The sequence below is a fragment of the Callorhinus ursinus genome, unplaced genomic scaffold (genome assembly GCF_003265705.2).
Source record: "Callorhinus ursinus isolate GAN/ISIS: 27379988/994484 unplaced genomic scaffold, GSC_fseal_2.0 scaffold14, whole genome shotgun sequence".
Classification (NCBI taxonomy): Eukaryota; Metazoa; Chordata; class Mammalia; order Carnivora; family Otariidae; genus Callorhinus; species Callorhinus ursinus.
The window spans coordinates 17,452,775-17,472,116 of NW_027397076.1; the positions used below are offsets into that span (position 1 = coordinate 17,452,775).

The 19,342-nt window shown below is 41.1% G+C and overlaps 1 protein-coding gene and 1 long non-coding RNA gene across 2 annotated transcripts in view; both read left to right on the forward strand.

Moving 5' to 3' along the window:
• Nucleotides 1-11,432: 11,432 nt before the first annotated feature.
• The window catches only part of LOC141374090 (uncharacterized), a 42,598-nt gene continuing 34,688 nt past the window's right edge, over nucleotides 11,433-19,342 (forward strand). The window contains exons 1-2 of the long non-coding RNA XR_012380658.1: nucleotides 11,433-11,533; nucleotides 13,776-13,916. This is a non-coding gene — a long non-coding RNA (uncharacterized lncRNA). The remainder of the gene's footprint in view (nucleotides 11,534-13,775; nucleotides 13,917-19,342) is intronic.
• On the forward strand, nucleotides 11,459-13,427 carry CCER1 (coiled-coil glutamate rich protein 1). The gene has a single exon (XM_025882536.2). The coding sequence runs from the start codon at nucleotides 11,900-11,902 to the stop codon at nucleotides 13,172-13,174; it is 1,275 nt and encodes a 424-aa protein (XP_025738321.1). The 5' UTR covers nucleotides 11,459-11,899; the 3' UTR covers nucleotides 13,175-13,427.

Genomic DNA, 19,342 nt, shown 5'->3' on the forward strand with positions numbered 1-19,342 from the left:
GAAAAAAGCGTGGAAGTTATTAGAGAAACCCTTTCTGGAGAAATAAAAGAACTAAAATCTAACCAAGTCGAAATCAAAAAGGCTATTGATGAGGTGCAATCAAAAATGGGGGCACTAACTGCTAGGATAAATGAGGCAGAAGAGAGAATCAGTGATATAGAAGACCAAATGATGGAAAATAAAGAGGCTAAGAAAAAGAGGGAGAAACAACTACAGGATCACGAGGGCAGAATTCGAGAGATAAGTGATACGAGAAGACGAAACAACATTAGAATAATTGGGATCCCAGAAGAAGAAGAAAGAGAGAGAGGGGCAGAAGGTATATTGGAGCAAATAATAGCAGAGAACTTCCCTAATGTGAGGAAGGAAACAGGCATCAAAATCCAGGAGGCACAGAGAACCCCTCTCAAAATCAATAATAATAGGTCAACACCCCGACATCTAATAGTAAAACTTACGAGTCTCAGAGACAAAGAGAAAATCCTGAAAGCAGCTCGGGAGAAGAGATATGTAAACTACAATGGTAAAAATATTAGATTGGCAACAGACCTATCCACAGGGACCTGGCAGGCCAGAAAGGACTGGCAAGATATCTTCAGAGCACTAAACGAGAAAAATATGCAGCCAAGAATACTATATCCAGCTAGGCTGTCATTGAAAATAGAAGGAGAGATAAAAAGCTTCCAGAACAAACAAAAACTAAAGGAATTTGCAAACACGAAACCAGCCCTCCAAGAAATATTGAAAGGGGTCCTCTAAGCAAAGAGAGAGCCTAAAAGCAGCAAAGATCAGAAAGGAACACAGACAACATACAGTCACAGTCACCTTACAGGCAATACAATGGCACTAAATTCATACCTTTCAATAATTACCCTGAATGTAAATGGGCTAAATGCCCCAATCAAAAGACACAGGCTATCAGATTGGATTAAAAAACAATACCCATCGATATGCTGTCTGCAAGAGACTCATTTTAGACCCAAAGACACCCCCAGATTGAAAGTGAGGGGGTGGGAAACCGTTTACCATGCTAATGGACACCAAAAGAAAGCTGGGGTGGCAATCCTTATATAAGACAAACTAGATTTTAAAACAAAGACTGTAATAAGAGATGAGGAAGGACACTATATCCTACTTAAAGGGTCTATCCAACAAGAAGATCTAACAATTGTAAATATCTACGCCCCGAACATGGGAGCAGCCAATTATATAAGGCAATTAATAACAAAAGCAAAGAAACACATTGACAACAATACAATAATAGTGGGGGACTTTAACAACCGCCTGACTGAAACGGACAGATCACCTAAGCAAAAGATCAACAAGGAAATAAAGACTTTAAATGACACACTGGACCGAATGGACTTCACAGACATATTCAGAACATTCCATCCCAAAGCAACGGAATACACATTCTTCTCTAGTGCCCATGGAACATTCTCCAGAATTGATCACATCCTAGGTCACAAATCAGGTCTCAACCAGTACCAAAAGATTGGGATCATTCCCTGCATATTTTCAGACCACAATGCTTTGAAACTAGAACTCAATCACAAGAGGAAAGTCAGAAAGAACTCAAATACATGGAGGCTAAAGAGCATCCTACTAAAGAATGAATGGGTCAACCAGGAAATTAAAGAAGAATTTAAAAAATTCATGAAAACCAATGAAAATGAAAACACAACTGTCCAAAATCTTTGGGATACAGCAAAGGCAGTCCCGAGAGGAAAGTATATAGCAATACAAGCCTTTCTCAAGAAACAAGAAAGGTCTCAAGTACACAACCTAACCCTACACCTAAAGGAGCTGGAGAAAGAACAGCAAATAAAGCCTAAACCCAGCAGGAGAAGAGAAATCATAAAGATCAGAGCAGAAATCAATGAACTAGAAACCAAAAGAACAGTAGAACAGATCAACGAAACTAGGAGCTGGTTCTTTGAAAGAATTAACAAGATTGATAAACCCCTGGCCAGACTGATCAAAAAGAAAAGAGAAATGACCCAAATCAACAAAATCATGAATGAAAGAGGAGAGATCACAACCAACACCAAAGAAATACAAACAATTATAAGAACATATTATGAGCAACTCTATGACAGCAAATTAGATAACCTGGAAGAAATGGGTGCATTCCTAGAGATGTATCAACTACCAAAACTGAACCAGGAAGAAATAGAAAACCTGAACAGACCTATAACCACTAAGGAAATTGAAGCAGTCATCAAAAATCTCCCAAGAAACAAAAGCCCAGGGCCAGATGGCTTCCCAGGGGAATTCTATCAGACATTTAAAGAAGAATTAATACCTATTTTCCTGAAACTGTTCCAAAAAATAGAAATGGAAGGAAAACTTCCAAACTCATTTTATGAGGCCACCATTACCTTGATCCCAAAACCAGACAAAGATCCCATCAAAAAGGAGAATTACAGACCAATATCCTTGATGAACATGGATGCAAAAATTCTCACCAAAATACTAGCCAATAGGATCCAACAGTACATTAAAAGGATTATTCACCACGACCAAGTGGGATTTATCCCTGGGCTGCAAGGCTGGTTCAACATCCGCAAATCAATCAACGTGATACAATACATTAACAAAAGAAAGAACAAGAATCATATGATCCTCTCAATAGATGCAGAAAAAGCATTTGACAAAGTACAGCATCCTTTCTTGATCAAAACTCTTCAGAGTATAGGGATAGAGGGTACATACCTCAATATCATAAAAGCCATCTATGAAAAACCTACAGCGAGTATCATTCTCAATGGGGAAAGGCTGAGAGCCTTTCCCCTAAGGTCAGGAACGCGGCAGGGATGTCCACTCTCACCACTGCTATTCAACATAGTATTAGAAGTCCTAGCCACAGCAATCAGACAACAAAAAGAAATCAAAGGCATCCAAATCGGCAAAGAGGAAGTCAAACTCTCACTCTTTGCAGATGATATGATACTGTATGTGGAAAACCCAAAAGACTCCACCCCAAAACTGCTAGAACTCATACAGGAATTCAGTAAAGTAGCAGGATATAAAATCAATACACAGTAATCAGTGGCATTCCTATACACCAACAACAAGACAGAAGAGAGACAAATCAAGGAGTCTATCCCATTTACAATTGCACCCAAAACGATTAGATACCTAGGAATAAATCTAACCAAAGAGGCAAAGGATCTGTACTCAGAAAACTATAAAATACTCATGAAAGAAATTGAGGAAGACACCAGGAAATGGAAAAACGTTCCACGCTCATGGATTGGAAGAACAAACATTGTGAAGATGTCAATGCTACCTAGAGCAATCTACACATTCAATGCAATCCCCATCAAAATACCATCCACTTTTTTCAAAGAAATGGAACAAATAATCCTAAAATTTGTATGGAACCAGAAGAGACCCCGAATAGCCAGAGGAATCTTGAAAAAGCAAAGCAAAGCTGGCGGCATCACAGTTCCGGACTTCCAGCTCTATTACAAAGCTGTCATCATGAAGACAGTATGGTACTGGCACAAAAACAGACACATAGATCAATGGAACAGAATCGAGAGCCCAGAAATGGACCCTCAACTCTGTGGTCAACTTATCTTTGACAAAGCAGGAAAGAATGTCCAATGGAAAAAAGACAGTCTCTTCAACAAATGGTGTTGGGAAAATTGGACAGCCACATGCAGAAGAATGAAACTGGACCATTTCCTTACACCACACACAAAAATAGACTCCAAATGGTTGAAAGACCTAAACGTGGGACAGGAGTCCATCCAAATCCTAAAGGAGAACACAGGTAGCAACCTCTTCGACCTCAGCCGCAGCAACTTCTTCCTAGAAACATCACCAAAGGCACGGGAAGCCAGGACAAAAATGAACTATTGGGATTTCATCAAGATAAAAAGCTTTTGCACAGCAAAAGAAACAGTCCACAAAACCAAAAGACAACCGACAGAATGGGAGAAAATATTTGCAAATGACATATCAGATAAAGGGCTAGTATCCAAAATCTATAAAGAACTTATCAAACTCAACACCCGAAGAACAAATAATCCAATCAAGAAATGGGCAGAAGACATGAACAGACATTTTTCCAAAGAAGACATCCAAATGGCCAACAGGCACATGAAAAAGTGCTCAACATCGCTCGGCATCAGGGAAATCCAAATCAAAACCTCAATGAGATACCACCTCACACCAGTCAGAATGGCTAAAATTAACAAGTCAGGGAACGACAGATGTTGGCGGGGATGTGGAGAAAGGGGAACCCTCCTACACTGTTGGTGGGAATGCAAGCTGGTGCAACCCCTCTGGAAAACAGTATGGAGGTTCCTCAAACAGTTGAAATTAGAGCTACCATTCGATCCAGCAATTGCACTACTGGGTATTTACCCCAAAGATACAAATGTAGGGACCCGAAGGGGTACGTGCACCCCAATGTTTATAGCAGCAATGTCCACAATAGCCAAACTGTGGAAAGAGCCAAGACGTCCATGGACAGATGAATGGATAAAGAAGAAGTGGTATATATACACAATGGAATATTATGCAGCCATCAAAAGGAATGAGATCTTGCCATTTGCAACGACATGGATGGAACTGGAGGGTGTTATGCTGAGTGAAATAAGTCAATCAGAGAAAGACATGTATCATATGACCTCACTGATATGAGGAATTCTTAATCTCAGGAACAAACTGAGGGTTGCTGGAGTGGTCGGGGGTGGGAGGGATGGGGTGGCTGGGTGATAGACATTGGGGAGGGTATGTGCTACGGTGAGCGCTGTGAATTGTGTAAGACTGTTGAATCACAGATCTGTACTTCTGAAACAAATAACACAACATATTTTAAGAAAAAAGAAAAAGAAGAAGATAGCAGGAGAGGAAGAATGAAAGGGAGTAAGTCAGAGGGGGAGACGAACCAGGAGAGATGATGGACTCTGAAAAACAAACTGAGGTTTCTAGAGGGGAGGAGGGTAGGGGGATGGGTTAGCCTGGTGATGGGTATTAAAGAGGGCACATTCTGCATGGAGCACTGGGTGTTATGAACAAACAATGAATCATGGAACACTACACCAAAACAAATGATGTAATATATGGTGATTAACATAACAATAAAAAATTAAAAAAAAACCTCTGTAACAATCCTCTGAAAAAAAAATTTTAATAAATATTACTAGATTGGCCTTCAAAGATGTTATACCCTTTTACACTCTCACCAACAGTGTGGGAGAGTGCATGATTCTCTACAACCTCATTAAAATGGTTTAAAATCAAACTTTTTCATCATTGCATAATCTATTTCTGAATTAATCCATTAAAGTAAAAAAAGGGACAACTGGTAATTGCACACCTCTAATTTTTAAAAACATACAATACATATTTTTATTTTCAACTATCTCTTTCAGGCAAATATATATTTTTTTTAAGATTTTTTTATTTATTTGACAGAGAGAGACACAGCAGGAAAGGGAACACAGCAGGGGGAGTGGGAGAGGGAGAAGCAGGCTTCCTGCCGAGCAGAGAGCCCCATGCAGGGCTCGATCCCAGGACCCTGAGATCATGACCTGAGCCGAAGGCAGACGCCTAATGACTGAGCCACCCAGGTGCCCCTCAGGCAAATATATTTCTTCATCTATATTATCTGAATTTTTCTCATTACTCCATATCATCTGTCAGATGCCATCATTTGTAGACACTAGAGCTAAATCCAGAATTTCTGTAGTAGAGTGATTGAAGAGAATTGTTCTCCTGTTTCTCCACAGTAGATGCATACTCATTTCCTTGTTTCAGTTTAAAATACAAATACTGATATATCTGTCATAATGAAAAATATCTATTAATTTTCTTGAGACCTATGGGGAAAACTAACCATGCACTCATTTAATCATAATTAATCATAATATCCTATACCTCCAAAGGTGTAGGATATTCTATGACCAACAGATGGCGCCTACCTTTTTGGTTTCTCAAAGTTATAAAACTTAAAAAAGAATAACCATCAACCCATCATTATAAACCAGTGATATTAAATATGGAATTTTCATTTTGACTTTTTAGATACACTCCCTCATAAATACAGTATCCTGAATCAGACTAAAAGTAGAATTCTAACATTGCAACTGCTGACTTTTCTATGGTTGCCTTTAAAAAATTGGCAGAAGATCAGCAGCTTATTATCTCTCAGTTTATGAAGGTCAAAAGTCCCATGTGACTCAACTGGGTTCTCAGCTTAGGATTCCACAGGTGCCAAGGGCCGATAATGATTTTAGAGACCTATGAAAATGTTTTCATTTCTTTTAACATAAGAGAAAGCAAGATAATGATAATAATGATGATAATGAAAATAAATATGGAGTCATGAACCTAGCCTGGTTTATATTTACCCTCATTACAACAAGTCATAAAATAGAATTTTTATTTTTATTTTTTTATGGAGGAAGGGGCTTATGAAAAAGTCATAATGAGGCCTTACCCACAGGAACCTCACTGATGATCTTAGATCTCCCCGCCAATAGTCTGGAAACCACTCTGTCCTCACAGCCTTCCCTCAACACTGTTATTACAAAATTGAGGGGGGGAGGAGTTGTAGCAAAAAGTGAAGTGAAATAAAATACCGGGAGGAAAAAGGGCATTATTATGCGAACATATAGGGCCAACTGACATGTTCCCAGGCGTTATGGCTTCCTACTCACAAGGCTTCTCTGCAGATTTAATTCACCATGATTTCTAGAAGGACAAAGTACTACCATAGCCCTGAAAATGTGACGACAACATTTTAGTATTCCTTCTGTATGCATCCTATTTCCGGGGCCATTTCCAACACCTCACATTCTTAATTGAAAGCTCTTAATTCTAAAACTGATCCCTGATTAAATGCTGTACTTTTTAATAAATTTTTTTTCTTTATTCAACTGGTACACGTTTATTTTTCTCAAATATTACAGGTCATTTTTCATGGGGGGGGAGGCACTTCATTCTGTTGCCCATAATATAGTGTACTTTAAAATTACTTATAAATAAACATTTCCATGCTAACAATTCCTAATTAATCATTACTAACGACATGTTTTTCAAATGTCATGACTACAATATGTTAGGTTAATTCTCTGAAAATCCTGAGTAATTAAAAGGTTAATAATATTTTCTAAGGGTGATAGTGAATAATACCTACACATAGTACTATTACGGGTGCAACATTCCCATCCTCCTTAAATCTGCAGAACCTGTCTTTGTGATTACCTCTTCACAGAATTAAATTTCTCTTCATAATTTACTTAAGTGACATGAGAATTCATTAATGGAGAAGTGTACCAATGTTATTCCCTGATGCACAACACGCCTTACCCATTTTCCAATTAATCCCACAACTTCCCAAATTATCAAGAGAAAGGAATGAGTTAATTTCATCTCACTTTATGAAAAGCTGGGAAGGTTTAATACCTTGTATTTAGCTTCTATGACCAACAGATGGCGCCTACCTTTTTGGTTTCAAATGACTGTACGTGGATCTCTTCAGAGTTGCAAAAAGCAAGTTTTTGAGAGTGTATAAAATGCGTTTCATTATTTATTTTTTCATATCCCATAGAACTTAACTGGTTACAAAGATGGATCTAAAAAATATTTGTTGAATTTTATTTATCTGACCAAATTTCTCAGGTATATCCAACTTCTCTCTAAAAACTTTTATTTATAAGTTTAATTAGCTGAGCTTTGCTTTCCAAAAGCCAATTGAAAAACGCTAAAATCTAATACATATACCCAATTACACTGCACCAGAATAAAGGGTAATTAACATTGGCAACCTGGAATAGTTTAAATATGCCATTCTTGATAAATATAAAAATGAAGTACCTATCTTCTCATAGTTTGTTTTGTATAGGGTGCTCTTGCTGACTGAATTTTGGATGAGTTACTACTGCCATCAAGTGTTAGAATTCATCCTTTTCAATTCACACAAATGCACAAAAAATAACACCAAGATAGTAGTGTGTTTTCAACTTAACAGTTTAATGTCCTATGTAACATAAAGCATAGCATAACCTATGCTGTCATACAGCATTTAATGGAATTTCAAAATGCTGCATGCTATTAAAATCTCCCAAATAAAGTCATAACTAGTTACTATGAAGGACATATTTAACTCAAGTTGGTCTGTGTGGTGAACAGACTCTAAGGTAAACCCCCAGTGAACTTCCTACTTCTTGGTATTCATGTCTTTGTGTAACCTTCTCCCCTTGAATGCTGCTAAGACCTGGATCTTGCTTCTAACCAAAAGAATATGACAAAGATGGTGGATGTCACAAATGTCCATGTCAAGCCCATACTATGATACATACGCACGTGTGTGTGTGTGTGTGTGTGTGTGTGTGTATTTTCATTGTGCTACGAAGAACTAAGGAGATCTGCTTTGCTGACTTGATGGAATGAGCAGCCCTACTGAGAAAGCCCATGGCAAGGAAGTGAGAACAGTCTCTAAGAATGGCTGTTGACCTCCAGGACCTATGGGTGGCCTCCAAATCTAAAGGCATCCCCCAGCCAACAGACAGCTAAAAGGCAGGGCCCTCACTTATATAGCCATGAGGAAATAAATTCAGCCCATAACATTTTCCCAAATGGAGCACCCCAGATGAGAACCCAAGCCAGCCAGGTGCCTTGACCTTAGCCTGGTGAGACCCTGAGTAGAAGACCTGACTAAGCTATTCCTGGACCCCCTAACACCTGAAAACTCTAATAATAAATGCATGTTATTTTAAGTAAGTATGTGAGAATTTGTTACACAGCAGTAGAAAACTAATACTACATACTAAAACACTTCATTTTGCAGCATTTAAAGAATATGGGCCAATTAAAAGAGGTCTTTAAAAATTCCTTAATTGCATTTCTGAAAGTTATGTTTAACATGCTCTGGTGGTAATTTTCTTGGGTGATTTGCCAGTACATGAACAATTTGAATTACAATGCCAATCTACTGGAAAAAAAAACCTAAAAATCATAAATCATAATTTTCTGCTTCTCTTAAGAAGAGTAAGGATGGAGCAAGAACAATACCTTGTTAATGTTCTTTAATAAGGACAATTAATATGAAATGTATGTCACCATGGGAAAAACAATGTTTTTAATTATCTGTGAGTTAATCCCTTTAAAACAAGGAAGAAATTGATGAGAATTCCACTACAGCAACATGGTCAATTTCCAACGTTCCCAATTAAAACCCAGTATGTATACCACATATGTCCTCAGAAAAATAAATCTGTGGTATCAGCATTCCAATTTGAATTAAGCAGAGTAAGGGGAGAGTAACCACCAAATGTGTGATTCTCCACCCAGAAAGGGACACTGGGGGCTAAAAGTGTCAGCATTCTGCACTTTGAGTCAAGCAAGCTTGTCTCCAGCAAACCACAGAGCAAACAAAATTGAATGAAGCCTGTGGCATCTACAGGTCCCACGGCAAGGGTTGGAGTCCGGATCCAGGATCCCCACCCTGTTCTCAATTTTCAACCGGGAAGGCATAAATGACCTTTGCAGGCTTCGGGGCTTTCCCCCATTTACTTCTCTGTCATGTACAGGAGGCTTGCGCAGACTCGGGTTCCCCGTGGGCAATGTTCCATTTTCCACAATTCCACTCACCACAGGAAAGCAATAAAAGGACATACTCTGGGATGGTTTTCTCTAGGATCGAGCCTGGTAGCTCATCCTTGATGTTTCTAATAAAGTGGAAAAGAAAAGGGCACAAGGGCAGGGATACTGATTTTGGCATCACGCACAGGGTTGGTTATCTTTACATACACTGTACCAACTTCTTTTTTTTAATACTATTTTTTTAATTTTTTTAAAGATTTTATTTATTTATTTGACAGAGACAGAGATAGCGAGAGCAGGAACATAAGCAGGCGGAGTGGTAGAGGGAGAAGCAGGCTTCCCCCCGAGGAGGGAGCCCGATGTGGGACTCGATCCCAGGAGTCTGGGATCATGACCTAAGCCGAAGGCAGACGCTTAACAACTGAGCCACCCAGGCGCCCTGTACCAAGTTCTTTTAAAGTCCTGCAGTATTTAAGTATGACAGTGATGATAGCTCACAGCTACTGTGCACTCGTGGTGGCGTACCTGCGCTAGCTGCTTACTTAACCTTTAACGTAACCCTATGGAATAGGCATTATACCTATACTCTTGATGTGGGTTAGGAACCTGAGGTTTACAGAGGTTCATTGCTGAATTCAAGTTGAAGCACATTTTCATTAACAGATTTCAATTTTTTGTGAGCTGTTTTAGGTTCACACTAAAATGGAGTAGGTTTCCCATATAGAGAGATTTTCCATGTAGGCCTTCTCCCCACTCATGCAGAGCTTCCCCCATTACCAACATCGCCCCCGCCCCAGAATGGTACTTTCCTTTCAACAGATGAACCTGCACTGACACATCATCATCAAAGTCTACAGATCACATTAGGGTTCAGGCTTGATATTGTACATTTTATGGATTTGGATGAATGCATAATGACATATATCCACCATTATAGTATCACTCAGAGTAGGTTCATGCTAATTTAAATCAAAGCCCATATTCTTAACCATGTTACAAAGACTCCCAGTGTATGTGTTGTCTGATAGACAAAGGAACCTACCAAAAGACATAATTGGCATATTTGTATTCTCAAGAATAAACCCACTGTATACATCCTGGTACTATTTATTTAATCAGCGGACATTTGCATGCTGTGTTACAGTTAGCAAAGTGTTTTCCCAAAGGATTTCGTGTACTCGTTACAAGAGTCCTACTTAAGCTAGATGGGCAGTATAGTGCAGCCACGTGGTTAAGAATTTGGTTCGGGGGGCCAAAGAGGCTTAGGTTTAAATACTAGCCCCAAAGTTCCTTGTCCCCACGACCTTGGGTGTATTAACCTCTCAATTCCTGATCTGTGAGGCTTCATAACAAAGCCTACCTCACAGAGGTACGTGCCATGAGCCCATGCTTGCTGCAAGCACATGCGATGAATGTTCGTGGTCGTGTTTCATGGATGATGCACTACAACCCCCAGGAGTTTGAAGAGTGTGCACAGGCCATAAGGTAAGGAGCGGGGCCCGGTTTTCTGTCTGACTCTACGGCCTTTTCCTCTGTCCTCTCGACCTCCAAAGGTGTAGGATTTACGTTTTCCAACATACAAGTTCTCCCCCCCTTCCAAGGGGTTCAGCTAAAGGTCCATCATCTTTATCCCCGCACCTCCAGGTGGTATAAAGGTTTCAAATTAACTGCCCCAAACGTCGTCTGAGTTGGGAAGCACAACCCCAGCCTGGGGCCCACTCTCCCTCTTTCAAGAACTGCGTCACAAGCCCCCTGCGAACATTCACGGGACACCTCCTTCCACCCGGAACCCCCCTCCTCGCACAGGGAGAAAGACCTCGACCCCAATTGGCTATCGCCCTGGGCAACCAAGGACGCGGTGGGCACGCGGGGGGCTCCGGCCGCTATTTAAAGGCTGCCGCTGCCCGCGCCACCTCAGTCCCGCCAGGACGGCGACGGTGAAGCGCCTGGGTTGGGAGGGAGCAGCAAGGTAACGCGCAACCCCTGCCTCCCCGGTTCCCAGCCCGCGCCTCGGCCGAGGCGGGTGTGTGTGGGACCCGGGAGCGGGTCTCACCGTGCGTCGCCCACCAACACCTTCCTCCCTCACCATCCTTACCCAGCCCCAGTCCCGCCCAACCCACCTGGGCAAGACAGCTTGGGTGCGAAGGACAAGAGATTACGAAGGAAGAGCGATCGAGCAAGCGGAGAAGAGGGCTCCTCCTGGAGAGAAAGGCCATCCCGGTGGCAGGCACGTGGGGCTGCGCCGACTGACGAGGCTCTGCAGAGCTTCGGGTCTGGCCAGCCGACGACAGCTTCTAGGACGCTTCCATTTACACCTCCGGGAGCTCCCTGAACGATGACCCAGACCCTCGACAAAAGGGAGGACCCTCTCAACCTGGGCGGCGGCTGGGCGTCCTCTGCCCCGTTACGTACCTGGTCTACCTGCCACCGAAGGCGCAGGGGCGCTCCGATATACAAGCGGCGCCACCGCTATGGTCCGAAGTCTGAGTACGAGCCCCCCAGGAAACAGCCGAAGCAACAGCACGGTCCGGGCCCTTGGTTCCAACCTCCCCGACGGCCCTATTGGGCCGTGTACTCTAACTGGGGGCGCTGGGGAGGGCCCTGGCGCCCACCTCCAGCGGGATTCTGGAAGCCTCCTGGCCGAGTGCAAGTGATCCGGGTGTTTGGTCTGCACCCGCTCTGCCTCTGCTGCTGCCCCTGCTGGCGCGGGCCCTGGAACCCCGGCTGGGCGAGACCCCCCGGCAGGAAGAAGCGCTGGGGCCGCAGGGGCCGCGGCCTGCGCCGCCACCCTCGCCGCTCCTTCCCGAGGAGCCCGCCCGTGGATCTGAGCACGCTGCTACGGCCAGTCAACCTGTACGGGTGGCGGGCCCCCGGCATGCGGGCGCCGCGGAACACCACCCAGTTCATCATGAACCAGATCTACGAGGACATGCGGCAGCAAGAGAAGCTGGAGCGCCAGCAGGAGGCGCTGCGGGCGCAGCAGGCCCAGGCGCGCGGCGCGGCCTCCCCCGAGGGCTCCTCCGGGAACGACGCGCCCCCCAGCGGCGGCGCGGAAGACGCGGAGCTGCAGGCAACTTCGTACAGCTTCGTGCGGCTTCCCTCTCGGGTCTTCAGTCCCGACCCCGACAAGGAAAACCAGTCTCCCGCCGCACAGCTCGGGGAGGAGGAGGACGACGACGAGGAGAAAAAGGAGGCGGAGGAGTGTGAGGAGGAGGAGGGTGACGAGGAGTGCGACGGGGAGTGCGACGGGGAGGAGGAGGAGGAGAGCGAGGAGGAGGAGGAGGAGGAGAGCGAGGAGGAGGAGGAGAGCGAGGAGGAGGAGGAGGCCGGAGATGAAGAGGAGGTCGAAGAGGCTGACTGTGTGGAGGAGGGGGAGGAGGACGAAGAGGAAGAGGAAGAGGAGGACACAGAAGAGGAAGAGGAGGGGGCGGAGGAAGAGGAGCAGAGCGAGGAAGAGGATCGTTTACCTCTGGAAATGCCTTTATCATTCCTAGTGGGGGCTGAGGAAGAGAGAGAGAACTTTATAAACTGCACTTACGGAAGCCCCGAACCGATCATTCCCGAAGTGCCACAGGAAGCTCTCCTCAGGGTGGAGGACCTGAACTGTTAGACCTCAGCAGAGGGATGGAGAATGGGATGGAACTGATTTGAGGCTAAAATGGATTAGCAACTTATTAAAAAAAAAAAAAAACCTAATTAAAAAGTGAGTTCCATTAATAAACATACCTATGTAAACCCCTTCTTGGGCCATTATAAAATGTTTAAAAACTGGTGTGTTTCTTCATGACTACGGGTGGGGGAAGGGGAGCTTTCAAATATAATTTAATTGGAAATGATTAAAGGCCAAATATTTTATCACTGCAGTTTGAATAGTTTCATTTGGCGTTTTCCCCTCTAGACACTTGAGATTTCTTTTTCTTTTTTTAATTCTGGCAATGCTGAATTTATTAATTTTTTTTTGGTAACAAATTTATTCATCCATCTACTTAATGAGCTTGGAATCCACAGATATTTTGGCTGTTACATGCTTAAGCAGCACATGCCATGGCTATGGAATGCGTATCAGTGCTCTTAACAAAGTAGTGACACCACTGAAAAATATTTTTCCTTGTGGATTCTCCACCTTCAGAGTTCATTTTTGAGGGTCGTATTTTGATAACCCCATTCGCAGTCTCCTGTGGCGTCGCTCATTTATATTCCTTGTTCCACAGTGCTATGGATCTTCCTCAGAAGAACATGAAGTTGCTTCTGTGGAACTGGTTATCTGCCATGGCCTCAACAACCCATAAATCCATGCATGAGAGGATGCCCCATGGTCAGAAGTCAACTTGTACATCTAGTTAAAATCCAAGGTAACTGCAAACAATGGAACATAGCTTAGATTTTGAAGCCATGTTTTGAAGCCATGTTCCTGGATTTATTCCTTGTCCTAAGTTCACAGGAACCATAAAAATAGTTTTTGCAAAATGGATTTTTTTTTTTTTTTTAAGGATTGTTGGCCTTTGGGGGGTGGAATACCTTATTTCTTTCCCGGTTTGTCTTCCTTAGAAAGGAGAGTAAAACAAAGATGCGTAAGTGCAAGCCTGTGGGAGCTAGTTTCTAATGTCTAAACAATTACCTACGGAGAATACATTATTCAAAGCAACAGCTTTCATTCAGACATTTTTAGGAAGTAATAATACATTTCCTCCTGGGCACTTAATTCTCATAACTTAGTAAAAGGTTCCATCCATAGCATATTTCCAGGCTATCCCTAGATGAAAAATTTGAACCTGCTTTCTCAAAAATTACATTTTTTGACAAACTGTACTTCTAAGTATAGTTTGAACCGCAATTTAGTATTTATTTGGTGAAGAGAAGACTGTATGGTGATATCTTACCTGGATGTTGCTTTTTACTCCTATATCCCAGTGTACTACAGCTTTAGGGGTGATAAGCTTAAGCTCTTGGAAAACAAAAAAATAAATAAATAAAAATTAAAGGGTTAAATGAAAGTACTCTGTTTTTCACTTCTTATTATTGAAATATTAGAAATCTATTCAGCAATACTTCTGTGGTCAACAGGATGAACAGAGGTAACAGCTAACACACTGTAGGAATTTTAAAACGATGCTGAACACTCCAAACTACAGCAGTGGATAACCAAACATTTAATAATACTCTAAAAGATCATGACTTTCTACAAGATGCAATTTCTGAGTGACCTACAAAAGTGGTTTAAAACTAGCTACCCATAGTACTCTTACTATTCTAAAGTATATGTAGGGGGAAGCCAAGAGTCCTTCCCCTGAGACTGGTCCATGAATCCTTGCAAATCATAGCTCATAAATACTTTATCCAAGACATTCAAATATTCACTAAATCGTAAGTATGTTCTCATTAAGGATTTAGGATTTCATTTAGGATTTCATTTCTTCATAATCACATCTGGACAATTCTCAGTTTATTATTACAAAAGATTCTACTTTTGCCTTAAAAAAATTTTAACACATTAATTACCTCCATAGGCACAAGGCATTCTTCACTAGCCCTTGTAAAGGACGTAAGCATGAGCAGTGCCTCAGGAATTTCCTCTACTTCCCAACAAATAGTTACTGCACTACTAGGCGCCAAACAATGTGAATCGTGATAAGGATACAATGGTGCAAAAACAAAATCCCTACTCTCAGATTGCTTCTTAGTTTAGTAGAAAAGACACGTTAAATGAGGACGTAGACGAATCAGTCACTGCAAGCAATGCTAAGGAAATGCATCGCTATGATCATAAGTATAAATCACAAGGAAACCCAAGAGAAAAGCTGGGGATATTAACTGTGGGCAGAGGGAACCATGCGTGAGTCTAAAGGCCAGGAGCTGGGAGGAGCTTTGTGCCTTTGAGGAACTGAGGACAGAAATACAAGTGTCCCAAAAGAGCAGCCAATGAAAGTGACAGAGGTAGGCAAAAGCTCTATTATCTGTTCATTTCTGTGCAACTCACATCTTCTGAAAGACACCAGCAAAAATTAAGGAAGGAAATGATTAGTCACAGATGATTCTCTATCTGAACTCTTTGTTTTATTAGCCAGATATTGTGATGGTCCCTTTAATATGAAATAAATAATGCTGGGGGTGGGGGAGGATGGTCATCCGAGTACACCCATCATTAACACTTTCCAGACACCTCCCCACCCCACCCACTATCATCAATGACAGGGTCATAGGGATTGTTGCTTAGCATGCTTGGAGCACTCCCATGGAGAACCTCTGCACAGCGTGTTCAGGACAACTTGATAATTCAGTAGTATCGGTATGAACTCAGAATAAACCCAATCTTTAGTTTTAGAGTTAAGTGTACACTTGAAGAAAACACAATTTTCCAAAGTATGCTCATTATTCTTAAAGTCAGTTCAAGCTTGACGAGTGAACATAGTGATAAAGAGGTGCCACGTAGCCATTTCTGTCAAGAATGGAGGTATTCTTTCCTTTGTCAATGAGGGGAAAAACAACATTATAAATCACAAATATGTTTAGAAGGCCCAGGCTTGATAAGAATCTTTGCTGTCTATTCTCAAGTGTTTTTAAATATAGAGACTTTGGTAATTTTCCTTTCCTAGTGACTGACAGCATTTCTTGATTTATCTTCATTACTTTGTCTCCACAGTAACTCAAAGGGACTTTTTTTTTTCTGTGAAAATATTAGTCTTCTAAGGATAGTAAATCCATTTGACATTTAGAGATCAACTCTGAATTCTGAGTATAGTTTCATAAAACTTTTAGCATCTGCTTATGAAAAAAGTAATTCCAACATATTTAGTTCCATTAAAATAAACACAAGAGGTGACATAACCAGTTTCCTGCCGGCCACACCAAACCTAGAGAGTCTGGGAAGAAAATGATACCAGTATCTTCTCATACGTGATATCGGGGCCTGGAAGTAAATAGGACTAAGAAAACATCTTCAATTTTGATTTTAGCAGCATAATAAAATTATATATGCAGCTTTATTGTTTGTATTTAGATAGGTTTATATTAATGTAATCACCATAGAAAATTACTCTTAATGCTTCCAAATTCCTTCGGCCTTGGTTATCTGTGTTTTTAAAGCAAAATCAGAATGTGGCTGCATATTGCCTGTTTCAGTACTATCGTTTTGCATCTATTTACTTTTAATCAGTTAATGGAACATAGCCAGACATCAAGGTCAGCTGATGGAAGAGAAAAATTTGGGCATCTGTGTGTGGTCACGGCTGCAAAAGACACTCATGGCAGTCGTCACTCACCTTGGATCTGTTTCCTCAAATATATTTGTCATACTCCATTGCCGCTCAGACCTACTGCGAAGATCAGATAACCCAGTATTTAAAAAGTGCAGTATAGGGATGCCTGGGTGATTCAGTTGGTTAAGCATCTGCCTTCGGCTCAGGTCATGATCCCAGGGTCCTGGAATCGAGTCCCACATCAGGCTCCCTGCTCAGCGCGGAGCCTGCTTCTCCCTCTCCCTCTGCCTGCCGCTCTCCCTGCTTGTGCTCTTCTCTCTCACACACACAAAAAAATAAATAAAATATTTTAAAAAATAAGTGCAGTATAGATTGTACATCATTGTTAATCATTATATGCTAAACTACACCTTATAATCAAAATCATGTCAGTTTCTGAACATTAGATTACTTTAGGTTCATTAACGAGGCCCAGGAAGTGTCATCTCATGGCAATTCTGTTGGACTAAGATATCTAGATATTTTAGTTGTTAGCACTAAATTAAGCATGAACCACCTTGCCCTAGACATTGTTTGGGCTCCTGGTAAAATAGTGTGCAAATGTAGTGGTCTGTCTGGTGCCTTGATATTGAAAGTGTAGTCCATGGACCACACAGTATTGGTACCACTTGAGATCTTGTTAGAACTATCGATGCCTAGCCTCTAACCCACACCTCGTGAGTTGGAATCTGCTTCGTAGCAAGACCTTTAAGTGATATGCATGCACATGAGAGACCTAGAAGTTCTGTGGTTGAGGGGTTTGTGCCATCACAGGGCCGTCATGGGAAGTTAATGTTCAAGATCACAGTCCGTGGCTCCGAAACTTCTATTATTTACTACTTGTGTGACTTTAGGCATGTTACTGAAATTCTGCCTTCTCATTTTCTTCCTCTATAGTAGCTACCTCATGAGATTAAATGAGATTTTGAAGACTAAATGGGTCAATACTTACCAAACACTCAGAATAGTGATATTCAATACCTACTAGTTATCAGATAAGCATTCAGTAAATGCACAGATGAGACCATTGACATATTATGTGGTGTCTAAAAGTCACTTGTTAAGTAATCAGAGCAACTATAAATGTAAAACCTCACACGATAATTAATGAAATGATTCATTGATCTGTCTCATTTCCCCATGGATAACTCATCAGATACATTACTTTGAGCTGCACTTACCATTGTGCAGGGCTATGAAAATCAGTTAAATCTCTACAGCTAGAACTTTCTGTTCTTTATCATCTCCCCCCAACGCCAGGACAGTGATGTTTCTTTCCTTCTTATGGCTGACATTAATTCCTTAATAGCTAGTGCTAAGAATTATCCACTCAAGTCAGGCTCATTCTTTTTCATACAGGCAATGTGTCTTTTCAACATGTGTTTTGATGTGATGCTTAAAGAAGTTTCTATCTTATGCTAAGTCTAAAGACAGTGAAAATTCCAATAAATATTAAATAGCTGCTATAAGCCACCTACGTGGAACACATCAGCTATTCAGAACAGAGATCTTAATATTTCAAAAACCGTGTAAGCATATGCAAGATTCTTAACACGCATTATCACATTTAGACATATAGCCACACTGGGAACTAATGCTTTATTTTCCTAATACAGATGTAGGACCTGAAATTCAAAGAAGTAATTGTTTCAGGACCCAAGTCCTCTGTTCTGAGTTTAAAGTTATGGGCCCACTGTATTATTGGAACATCTCTCCCTGTTGTCTTATTTAAGACAGCCTGTGCAGAACAAAATTTCCTTTAATAAGCTTGACCTGAGTTCCAAGGAGAGGAGAAAAGATTATAGTCTCTTCAGTGTGGGGTTGGTAATAATGGCACCTACGGAGATACTAATATTCCTGTCTCAATTATCATTCTTAGTAGTGGTTTAATAGTTTATGTAAGTCATATGATGACAATCTTAGGAACTGTTAATTAATAATTTTATATATATATATATGTGTGTGTCAATATACACATATTTGGTGGGAAACAAAACACCTGATTGGGATAATTTATAGTTTTAGATGTTGTGTCGCTTCTCATCTATAATTAAACCACAATCAAAATTTTATGTTAGAAAAATATTCACAAGAATGGTAGGTAATTTTGTAGGGGTGTAAAATCCCTGGGTATCATTCATAATACTATAACATTATTGAAGATTCTGCCTCATACTATTAATATTAGCATCTTCTGTTGTTTTCATGTGGCATTTGAACTTTTTATAATGGTTGATACTTCTGTTATCATGAAATATGTGGGTATTCTCTCTGAATGGATTTAGATTTTTCAGCATGTCACTTTAGTTCTAGTAATTCAAGGTTTTTTACTGGTGTTAATTTAATTTACCAGTTCTCACAAAAATCACTATTAGACTTCATATGATATTTACCATTAATAGCACTACCAAAAGTGAAATTATAATGCTGCTATATATAATCATATTTTTTTGTTGTAACTTTCTTTCAATTGTAACATTCCCTGAGAGGTAATATAAAATGACAAACTGAGGTCAAGACTAAGTGGATCTACATTCTCTCAC